Below are 12,478 nucleotides of genomic sequence, written 5' to 3' on the forward strand. Positions count from 1 at the left end.
CCCTGTAAACTTTCACTCAACCCACAATAAAAACCTTAAATAAAAAAGAGTATAAGAAGTCCACACTCCACCCCCACCCCCACCCCACCAAGCTGGGAAGAAGAGCAAGAACAGTTAGCAACACTGATTGCTCCTTAAGACTCAGGCTGGGCAACGACACTGGGTAGTGACCTGTGGTCTCTCAGCTACCATGAAAAACAGCTTTCATCGTCTCTGTCTCTGCCTTCCATTTCTCTACACATCAAAGCTCAGGAATTGTAAAGCCACTTCAGCCAGGCTCACGGTGCATGGAGTTATTCACACAGCCCTATCTGGATTCAGCATAACCCGGCTAGGTGACACATAGACAAGCCCAGAATCCAAATGAAATTGAGCAGCAAGCTTAGAAGATAAGCTATCATGCAATGTCTTTGAGAAACATGACTGAAAGGAGATCTGGTAGCGTAGTGGTTACGAATCGGGCTGTGAACCTTAAGGTCAGCGGTTCGAAACTACCAGTCCCTCCGCGGGAGAAAGATGAGGCTTTCTACTCCCATAAGGATTTACACCCTCGGAAACCCTGTACAGGGTCGCTATGGGTCAGAACCGACTCGAAGGCACTTAACAACAACAACATGTTTCAGGCTAATGGGCATCTCCTGAGGAATTAAAAAATACTGTATTTTCTCATTTTTTTAAGGCTGGAAGCAGGTCTCCGTTCTGTACAGTACTAAACATCTCTGCGTGATACCTTTATTTTGAGGTTCCAAATTAACTTTGCTTTCATTATGCATTTTAAACATGTATCACATTCCCCTCTGTAGCATACACACATGCATTTTTCTTGAACCTTTGCATATTCCTTAAGGGACAGTCTAATAGAAAGCTTTACACACCACTGTCAAATCTGGGTAAACACAAACTTGTTAAGAAATAAATACCAAGATGCAAAACATGAAGCAAAACAAACTCAGGGACACATAGCTAAAGCAGAAAATACACACCCTTTCGCCAATATCTAAGCAGATCCATTTCCAAGACGGTATGGTTTGTTACATACTTAGCCATTCTTTAAACGTGAGGAGTACTTTGTTCTTTTTAGCTAAGAAGTGAAGCTGAGTGACCGTTGTATGAGCATCTAAACTGGGTTTCTCAAAAACTGCCATTTGAGTCTCATGATGCTGATCGTCCTTGACACCCTGGTGGCCCTCTCTGCAAGCACTGACCGTGTTGCGATGAGCTGGGGGTGCCTCTTACTGAGTTTCCTGAGCACAGAGAGCAAGCTTTACGTATTCTTCTGAAGCAGTGCATCACAGTAGCAAAGACAGTGGACTCTGGGTCGGTCGGTTTCTCTCGCTCATTCAATACTACTGCTTCTGAGCAGGGTGATCTCTTAGATTGGTTTTGTGACCTTCCGGTACCTCAGTTCCCTCACTTGCAAAATGGGGACGACAGTACTCTCTTCCTGACTGGGTTGTTTTGGGAGTAAAGCTAACCCACATAAAGCACTGAGCATAATCATGGCAAGTGAACTGGTCCACAAACATGATTCTTGTCATACAACCTCACTAGTGTTTAATACCAAGGAGCCCTACTGGTACACAGGTTAAGTGCTCAGATACAAACATAAAGGTTGGCAGTTTGAACCCACCAGCCACTCTGCGGGAGAAAGATGTTCACAGTCTGTTTCTATATAAAAATGGCTGTTGTTGTTGTTCAGTGCCATTGAGTAGGTTCTGACTTACAGCGACCCTGTATAGGTTTCTGAGGAGCAGCTGGTGAGCTTGAACTGCTGACCTTGCAGCTGAAACCAATGTTGCAGTCCAGCACATTAACCCGCCGCACCACACCAGGACTTCATGTAAAGATTACAGCCTTGGAAACAGGACACTAGAAGTCAGAACTGACTAGATGGCAATTGGTTTGAATTTCTTTTTTTTTCTCTCCTTGAAAGATATGTAAGAGTATAAGAAGTCCAGGCCCCATCCCCAGTCCCACCAATTTGGGAAGGAAGAGTTAGAACAATTGGCAATACTCTTTTCTCCTTAAGACTCAAGCTGGGAAATGATCAGTACTTGGCACATAAAAGATGATCAAGAACACATTTAAAATGAGACTGTGGAACAAACTCCATGTCACCCTCTTCAGTATTAATATTATTCTGCACTTGAAAATGTGTTTTTGTTTTGTGAAGTGCCGAAGAGTCGGTCTGACCCATAGCGACCCTGTATAGGGTTTCCGAGGAGCAGCTGGTGAGCCTGAACCACTGACCTTGCAGTTCAAACGGCTTTGCAGTCTGGCACATTAACCCACAACGCCACACCAGGACTTCTGAAAATATGTGGCGAGTAATTCTCTGGGCACATATCTTCTTGTAAGCTCCTTAAGGCAAGGGGTCGTGCTCAATATTTTTGAGTACTCTTCACAGCACAGTTGTCTACAAACACAAGATGCTTTGGCACCCTGTTTATTACGACAGTTAGATTGCATGACTGCAGACTTGACCTAAATTGCTACAAAATGTCTCCTATAGGTAGAACGGTGCTGTTTTGTTCACACACTGAAATCCTGCCATTTTAAGGTAATTCTGAGATAAGGTCCAAGCTTCCCCCGACCACCTAGTTCATCTTAGAGACTGCTTGCTCTGTTGCCCTGAACAGAAACATTTCCTGCAGTAACTATGTTAAAGGGTGATGCAACATCAAGGGACAGTTGTCCCTAGCCTCTATCTCAATGTCACCAAACTACAACCAAGTGGAACTGAACAATCCGGAATCGTCAACCAATCCCAATGTTCCAAAGAAGAAAATGGCCTATTGATTTAACCTAATTAATTGGATAAATTTCATCAAAATGTTTTTATAGAGAGCATTTGGAGATGTTGTGGGAAATACGCTAAAATACTCAATAAGGTGTGGCACTGTGGGTTAATGTGCTGGATTGCAAATTCGGTTTGAACCGCAAAGTTGGAGGTTCAAGCTCACCAGTTACTCCTTGGAAATCCTGTAAGTTGGAACCGACTCGATGGCACTTAGCAACAACAATAACAAATTAATTGGATAAATTTTGTCAAAATTTTTGTAGAGAATATTTGGGGGAGTTGTGGAGAGTGGGCTAAAATAATATATATTATTAGTTTGATGGATTTAATATTCTATGGATTTATGGATCTCACATTCTATGTATCTACCATCCTTATCATTCTGAGTTCTGATTTACTAAAATTATATCATACAGTAACCCAAAAGAATGGCAAGATTATCAGTCTTCAAGGAGGTAGGGATACTGAGAGTCAGTACAGCACCCTGCTTGGACCTAAGGGTTGTAGAGCTGGACAGGCTGGATTTCCAAGGATCAGCTGGTGGGTTTGAACTGCCAGCCTTAGGGTTAGCAGTTCCTTGCTTATCCTACAGCACCACACCAGAAATCCACCAAAAAACCCTAAAGTATTATTATTGTTGTTGTTAAGCGCTGTCGAGTCGGTTCTGACTCATAGTGACCCTGTAGAGTTTCCAAGGAGCGGCTGCTGAGTTTGAACCACCACCTTGTGGTTCAAACCCGTCACACCAGGACTTATTACAGCTATATTATTATTTTTCATGATTATACTCAGCATTTCCAAATTGTTGTCCTTATCTCACACTACTTCCCCCAAATTCAAGTCTTCTTTACTCTATTTCCTGACCACCAGAGGTTCCAGTCAGGATGCAGTCAGTTTTGATCTCCTCTCCTCTCTGTTCCTCATTTCTTACATTCAAATGGTCTCTAGGAACTCTCAGGCCTCCAGGATCTTCCCTCTGAAACATCATACCCTTGTCCACTGACCTGGTTCAGGCTAGGGGTTGCCTCTCGCCAGGGCTGGTAACCTCCCTATGTCTTTTCTGTTTTTTTAATTGTCCTTCACACAGCTTTAACGGTTGGCATTTCTGAAGGCCGATCACTCATCTATGTAAAAATTTTTCTTCGTTTTATTATACTATAAAAAAATGTCCAGCTCCTTTAGCCTGGAGTGCAAAGTTCCTTAAGACCTGGCTCCCAGCAGGCTCTTCTCATGACTCCTTTCCCACGCACACAGCCAACGCCCAAGACACACCCAGCTGCTAGCTGTTCGCTGGATGCTCTGCGTAAGTTCTTCCCTCTGCGTGTGCACTCACTCTTCCATTTCCTGCCCTGCCAACTCCTAGTGACGTTTTAAGGATCAGCTCAAAAGTTGGTGGTTGGTAATCAGTCAGGCAATTAAGGAAAGCAGACAAGTACCTTTAAGAAACATTTTTAAAAAGGGTTCAGATAATACGCTCTTTAAAAAAAACAACAAATCGGGACCCCCTCAGAGCAAGTACTGATTGGTAATGAAAGCAGACAAGTACCTTTAAGAAACATTTTTAAAAAGGGTTCAGATAATAAGCTCTTTAAAAAAAACAACAAATCGGGACCCCTCAGAGCAAGTACTGATTGGTAATGAAAGAAGACGTCCAAGCTTCACTGAAGGTTCTGGCAAAAAACAAGGCTCTAGGAATTGATGTAAGGCAAATTGAAATCTTTCAATAAACTGATGCAGCACTGGAGGCACTCACTTGTCTATGCCCAGAAAATTGGAAGACAGCTACCTGGCCAAGCGATTGGAAGAGATTTATATTTGTGCCCATTCCAAAGAGAGGTGACCCAAAAGAAAGCAGACATCATTGGACAGTATCATCAATATCATGTGCAAGTAAAATTTTGTTAAAAACAATTAAAAAATGGCTGCAACAGTACTTTGACAAGGAACTACCAGATTCAGATGAGGACATGGAATGGGGGAGATCATTGCTGATGTCAGATGGATCGTGACTGAGAGCTTAACAATGAGGTTCACCTGTGTTTCAATGATTATGCAAAGGCTTTCAACTGTGTAGAGCATGACACGCTATGGACAACACTGTGGAGAATGAGTATTCCGGAACACTTAATTGTGGTTATGAGGGACCTGTACAAAGAATCAAGTGTCAGTTTTTAAAAAAGTACAACAAAGGAACCAACTGGATGGCACCTAACAACAACAACAACAACAACAGAATGCTACCAAACATAGCATAAACCGCAACTAGGCTACGTGATGAAGAAGCTGTTCAATCCAGAGGCTTCTACTTGATCTCACGTTCATAAACATCAACAGTAAGCATCTACTACTGGCTGCTTACCACCTCGTAGGCACTGTGTTAACCTTTTCCCTCATCTTCAAAGAACTTCTTTATTCAGTAACTAGGAAAACATTTTTCAAGTTGGAACACCTCAGTGCCTCTGAACAAGATTGAAAATTTGTTCAGAATAAATAAAACCAATAGTTTTCAGCAGCATATCCTCTCCAAAGAAAACCAGGACCCTATGACTGAGTTTGTCCCTTTTTAGTTACTAAAGCATAGGTCTGCTAGTACCTTCAAAACACACACACACTTAGTTCAGTAATTCCAACTTTGAGGAGGTATTCAAATAAATATCCCCTCTGGATCGCTACAATTTTCCTGGCACTAAGGAGAGGCAAATCTGTGATCAGGGAATTAGAGCGCAGTGGTTAAAGCGCTCAGTCACAAACAGAAAGGTTGGCAGTTAGAACCCACCAGCTGTTCTGCAGGAGAAAGATGTGCCAGTCTGCTTCTGGAAATATTTTACAGGAAACCTTATGGGGCAAGAACGTTATGGGTCAGAACTGATTCTGCAAGCAACAGTGGGTCTGGAATCTGTGATCAAAGGTGGTGTGTCCCACAGCCACTACAGAGTGAAATCACAATTATCATCAGAATTATCTGCAAAACCCCCTGTGTTAAAATTAATGCTACTTTGTTCAACCAATAGTTGTTGAGCTTCTCCTACACACTGGGTCCCAAAGTAGATGCTAGGAGACCACACAGAAAAACTTGAAATTACTAATGCTAAATGAAATCGGCTTATACATTTCTCCTCTCCGAAAATCTGTCCCTGGAACATACCAATTACTTGTATGGACTTGTGAAGAAAAATGATGTCAACAACCCCTTCTCCCCAATATCCCATCTAATTCAAGTGCTATAAAAGTCACCTTCCACTGTATAAACACCTCCCACGGAATAAAATGCTCTTACCTAATCCTTCAAGTTCCTGAACGACTTCTTTCCAAACAGGCTCGATATGGATACAGCTAAAGCACCAATCTGAGGTGATCTTAATGAGGTAGGGCTTCCTGAAGCTGTCTGGAACCACTTCATTCACATAATGTGAAAAGTGCAATAAATACTTTTCATCAATTGAGTCCCGCCTCTCAGAGTTGAAAGGGAAGTGAAAGAATGATTCATCGAAGTAAAAATGTTCATGGAAGTGGCGAAAGCGGTATTCTCGCTGCTGCTGCTTCTGGCTCTCCCCAGCATCTCCGTAGCGGTCGTAATTCGATCTCTTTTCTTCACTGGAAAGAATCTACAAGAAAGAAAAAATCAATTACATATGTAAAGAAACAAACAAGCAAGTTTACCCAAAGGCATTTTCTATACACAGCCTAGAAGACAGACGAAGAAATGGTGGGTCTTCAATGCTTCATGCCCATGACATGTTGTCAAAATGGGGTGCTCTGTGATTTAGACGTTGAAACGTATTATATGCAGGAGGTGAGCAGGACAATCACCAGCACTGAGGGAGTATGCAAAAATTTTGGCTTTGCTGCCACTGCTCCTGTGTGGTTGCCGTCTGGTCTCTGAAAGCTGTGTCTGGTTCCTGCCTGCCCACCAAGGCACACTCACTGTCCAGCAAACTGCTTTTCCTACTTCTCCTGACACTGGAACATCCAAACCACTCAGCAGATGCCACCATGGGAGGAACTTTGGGTCTGGGCCATCCTGAGTCATGCCTGAGCAGCTCTGGGGGTGTCTACTCGATCCCTGCCTGATGTGATCACAGTGGGACAGGCAGCTGTGGGTGGGCACTCGGACCCCCTTCCCCTGTCAGCCCACGGTCGGGTGCTGGACCCAGGGAGCAAGTGACAGGTCAGTTCTCAAGATATCAGTACTTAGCAAAGTATGTCCACTATTGTCCCATGCTCTGATGGGGATTGGTGAGCCTTATGGGGCCATGGATGTACATGTGATTGAATATTACCTAAGCAGACACTAAGTGATGCATACCTGCATATGTACAGATAATTATATATTCTAAAAACGTTCATCAAATACCAAGAAACTCTTCTCTCAAGAGAAACATTAAAGAAAACTCAAGACCAAAACAAGTACTTAGCCATCTTAGCATTAAAGACTTTGAGCTATCACACACTAAACTTATCAGTGTGCTCGACTGCAAAGTCAGTCTGAACAGCAACATCAGTGGTTCAAGCTCACCAGCTGCTCCTAGGGTAGCTATGGGTCAGAACTGACTCAATGGCACATAACAACAACACCAAAGACAAATAGAGCTTGCCAGGATGTTGATTGCCAAGGCTGAATCACAAGAAAACTGGCTCAGTCAGATCTTAGGAGTTGAAATAATTCAAAGCGAGACAGGAAAAGCTGTGAAAACGAGACAGTATGCACAGAATTATGTCCTATGTCTTGTTTGCCAGCTAACTTTGTTTTACTCAGGAACAGTGTTGATGTCTAAAACGGGAGCAGTTGTTGTCAGATGCCGTGCGGAAGAGCTCTGCCCTCAGAGGCAGTCACGGCTTCTCCTTCTTGCACATTCGAGACCCTCACTGAAGCCGACAGGGTGGGAGATGGTTGAAAATCTTGGGTTTCAGTGGATTTGTCACCTTGTGTAACTAACAAATAGAGGTAAATGGGCCTATAATTCTTCAAGTTTCCAAAAGGCAAGAGAGACGTGTACTCAGTAATTCTCCAATTTGAGGTTTTAAAAGAGGTCAATCTGTTCAGGAGCTGGAGTGTTCCGGCACTTGTTTCAACATAATGGATGTGGCCAAATACATTCTCTCTGCCATCCTCTAGAAACTGGGTCAAGGCATGGGGAAAATGTCCTTTCTGAGACGACTTTATAAAACAGATCACCTAAGGCAGATTTTCTAAGAGCTAATGGAGTCCTAGTGTGGCACTGTAGGACCAGCACTGGACAGCTAACCACAAGGACAGTGGTTTAAACCCAACACTTACTCCTTGGAAACCCTGGACAGGGTCGCTAAGTTGGAACTAACTTAACAACAATGATAATGGATGCATCACAAACGTTGGCACGGTACCTCATAGGCCTTGCTAATTTGAATGAATTTGTCTTCTGCTCCAGGATCTTTATTTTTGTCTGGGTGCCTGAAACACAAATGGACAAACAGTGAGAATGGGTAAATTCTCATACATGGACAGTTACTGTCCTGGCAGACACTGTTTACTACACCAGAGGCCAATAGGAGGCAGTTTTATTAGGATAGTTGTTTTTTTAAAAAAAAAAAAAAATGGTAGAAGCCACTAGTTGCTTCATGTGACTTGAATACATGGGAAACTGCAAACAGGTCATTTCTTCCCACAGCACCTGCAGCTGAGCACATTTTCAAAGCATCAGATAAATAGTCTTGTAGCATTTCACAGGGGAGAGGTGGGACGTGTACACATCTTTACAATGTTCCTGAACACTGCGAAAGCTGGTTCAAGGTTCAAGGCACTAATGTGTAAGAAGTAACAATCTCTTCCCATGAGGCATTTCATCCCAATGTTAGAATGATGCTGATGGAGGCACGCCTGGCGACTCAGGAAGACATAGGAAACAGCTTTTAGGATGCACCAGGAATTTGTTTAGAAACAGCTATGTTCCGAGTATGCTGTGGGAGGAGCACTGGACTGCTGTAACACTAACAAACAAGATCGGCGGTTCAAATGGCAGTTCAAACCTGCTGCTCCTCAAAAACCCTATACAGGGGCAACATGAGTTGGAACCCACTCGCACTACACCTAATAACAATGTTCCAAATAGCATCTTGTTGCTGACTTTCAAGCAGGACATTTTCATGGTCAAGATTATGACCCTGGTTATTCCTTTCTACCTATGACTTATTTGTCTACAAGTAACTGGATATTGATATGAAAGCCACACATTTTAAGGGATGAGAAAAATCTACAGTCTATGGAAATTGACTTCAACTAACATTGGTGTTGTTAAGTGCCATTGGGTAAGTTCCAACTCATAGTGACCCTGTATAGGGTTTCTAAGGAGCAGCTGGTGGGTTTGAAATACTAACCTTGTGGTTAGCAGTCCAGTGCTTATCCTACAGCACCATACCAGAATAGAATTAAATCTCCAATATTTGCTGTTACAAATCCAACATTTGCTATTGTACTCAGTTGACAATTAACTGTATCCATCTGGTTGTCATGTATTACTTTGTAATCTTCTTGTGTTTATACGCATTTCAGCTTTGGGGATTTTAAAGTCCTGGGAAGGACCGACAGGGTTTAACTTCCTTGAGGCCCCTAAGATCAAAATCACTGTTTCATATGTTCATATCAATGTTACAATACTCATTTTCTAAACAGACTGTATTACAGCTCTTATTCTTTATGTAATCATGACTGCTAACTTTGAGTGAATTTCCTTTAGCAAAAGCTCTAGAAAGAGAAAATCCACTGGGAAGCACATAACCACTAAAAAAAAAAAAGCCTCAAATAATTGGAATTTTAAAAAAAGAAATCTACAACTTGACCAACTTAACCCAGCAGAAACATGCTGAATGAATTATTACCACATATTCTGAGTTCTCTAAAAATAACCTTCAAAATATTGATGGTTGGAATTGAAACATCATTCCTTTCTTAACCCTTTCATTCTTGTCATGAATATTAACTAGTGGGAAAAAATAAACATCTCAACTAGGCATAATGAAAACAGGATGACTTAAGGAAACGAGATGGTGGCTCCAAAGTATGTTTCTGGATGACACCCCCCAAAAAAAAAAAAAGAAAAAAAGGGAAAGAAAGTGTTTTCAATATGCAAAGTTTGGTTAAAGCCTGAGAAGATAAAATTATGCATTCACACAAATTAAGATTTAATGTTCAGAATTTTTTGGAGGAAGAAGGGTGAGAAGGGGCTTTTATAGAGGAAAAAAACCAAAGACAGTCTCAAGGGTAGCTGTGTTAGAGACCACAGCTCCTGTAACAGAGGAAGCTAAGGCCCAAGAGCAGGGAGGAAACCACCAGACAGTTTTCAGCCTACAAGGACATTCCCCTAATTGCAGAAAGACACAAAGCTAAAGACATTTAGAAAAGGATAAATTCAGCCTTAGAAAAGCACTGTTTGATGCTCTTTGCAGCATATATGAACTCATTTCATGAACTGCAACAAAGTTATCTTATATTTCAAAGCAAAGAAAACATTCTGTGTGGTATCTACTGGCTAGCTAACTTTTTCTAAAGGAATCAAACTGAAGGAAGAAAACACAAGTCAATAAATACTGCATAGAGCCACTGACTGTTCAGTTGACTGAACAAGTTATACCTATTTGCTTCTAATTTTATGATGCTTTCTTCTTAGGGGGCGCAGAGCTGCTTAGTTTGCTCTTGAGAATGCCAAAAGAAAAATATCGAGGCTAAAACACAATCACTGGGAGAGAAACAGTTTTTCTGAGGAAAAAGTGATTTTAAATGGTTTTACCAAGCAAGGAGATTTCTTGAAAACCATTATTAAGCACCAAAACATAGTAGAGGTAGACTATAGATCCGAGTCAACAATTACCCATTTCTTCCTGCTAGAGCTCATCCTCAAAACTCAAATGAGGAAACCTTTGAAGTTGTATAAACTATTATCAAGTGATACTCACACTATCTCAGTGACAACACAATGCCACAGTCAGAACAAACAACAACAAAAAACAATACAGCAGAAATACACAGGTAAAGCACAATTTAAGACTCTCTCTGGATGGCACTAACTATCTCCTTGGTGATGAACAGCTCCTGTTGAGAACCTAATTGGGGAAGAGAAGCATGTGACTCATTTAAATAATATCATAACATCCTTTTCAGCTCTGGAAGACAAAAGAGTCAAAGCGGTACATTTTAATGGATCCTGTATACTCAAGTTTTCATTTCTGTTCTTCAAATATTACCAAAGACTATACAGACCTTGTGTGGCACTGTGGGCTAATGAGCTGGACTGCAAAGTCAGTTTGAACCACAAGGTCGACGGTTCAAGCTCACTAGTCGCTCCTTGGAAACCCTATGCAAAGTCGCTATGGGTCAGAACTGACTCGACGGCACTTTAACAACATATAGATCTTGTGCAAATTAAAAACAGGTTGCTACCTTCCAAGTTAACTGTAGAGTTACATATTTTTGCTTTAAACATAAAGAGACAAGTGGTTGAAATAATATAGATGGCAATTATGGGGTAAAGAGAGTCCCTGGAAAGAGTTGAGCATAATGGGATGTTTTTAGCCTCCAATTCTGGGTTCCTCCTGCTATGAATATGGTCTCTAATATTTACTCAAAATATTGTATTTTGAGCTGCCTTTTACTTTTATTAAAGAGCCCTGGTGGCAGAGTAGGTTAAGCGTTGGGCCGCTAACGGCAAGGTAGTTCAAACCCATCAATCAGCTGCTTGGCAAGCTGTCTGCTCCCATAAAGATTAACAGCCTTGAAAATCCAAAGAAGTTCTGCTCTGTCCTACAGGGTTGCTTGAGTTGGAACCAACTCAATGGCAGTGTGCTTGGTTACTTGGATTGCCTTTATTGCAATCAGTTTGATAAGATCTGTCTTCTCACTAATAAACACTAGTGTCAGGCAGAGCCATGCCCAGCCTGCAATGCCATCTGCAAGTGGCAAGTTTGCATCTCCTTAACTATCTCACGCGGCAACTTTCCACTCAAACACTAAACCACTCACCCTTACTTCTGCCCAGATGGGCAAGTGATTAAAAAGTAAATACCAAAAAAAATGCCCGATAATAAACTACCTGTTGGTACAGAAAGTCAAATTATAATAGATCCTAGGGGTGAACACAGACTCAACAACTCTGAGCCTCAATTTTCTCATGTATGAAAAGGGGACACCAATATCCTCCCTCAAGGCTTAAATGGCATCAAAAGCACAGAGCTTAGAGTCTAGCAAGTGGCAGATGCTTAACAATAATAGTCTCATCCCAAATCTTCTATCATTAGTTGTGGCTGGTTCACTTAGCTTGTACTTACATGCGTCTTTTCCATCCCTGCCGCCTCCTCTCCCTGCAGCCAACATTTAATCTAACATTTTTGCTTTTTGTCATGGCCACAGCATAGGTGGAAGAAACCAGTGACATATGTTCAAATAAGTTTTAGATTTATCGCTACCCTGCTAATTTACAAACACGTGTCCATCCTCTAGCATATATTCTATCTATGAATAAAATACATTGATAGTTTTTCTACAAGATTAAAAAAAAAAAAAGAAATAATGCACTAAGTTCCTGAATATTCTTTTTAAATTGAGGATCAAAACTTCTAAGAATCTTTAAAAGTTTAAAAATCAATAACTTGGAGAATAGGAGTAGATAAGATTCCTTTTAGTGGTCACGCTCATTTACAGTTACATAA

General features: G+C 41.4%; 1 protein-coding gene across 1 annotated transcript in view; it reads right to left on the bottom strand.

Moving 5' to 3' along the window:
* Positions 1-12,478, bottom strand: part of DNAJC16 (DnaJ (Hsp40) homolog, subfamily C, member 16) — a 51,804-nt gene that overhangs the window by 36,841 nt on the left and 2,485 nt on the right. Inside the window, exons 3-4 of the mRNA XM_006866363.1 lie at positions 8,165-8,231; positions 6,078-6,405 (exon numbers count right to left, since the gene is read on the bottom strand). Of these exons, the coding sequence (XP_006866425.1) occupies positions 6,078-6,405; positions 8,165-8,231 (395 nt within the window). The remainder of the gene's footprint in view (positions 1-6,077; positions 6,406-8,164; positions 8,232-12,478) is intronic.

The sequence above is a fragment of the Chrysochloris asiatica genome, unplaced genomic scaffold (genome assembly GCF_000296735.1).
Source record: "Chrysochloris asiatica unplaced genomic scaffold, ChrAsi1.0 scaffold00090, whole genome shotgun sequence".
NCBI lineage: Eukaryota > Metazoa > Chordata > Mammalia > Afrosoricida > Chrysochloridae > Chrysochloris > Chrysochloris asiatica.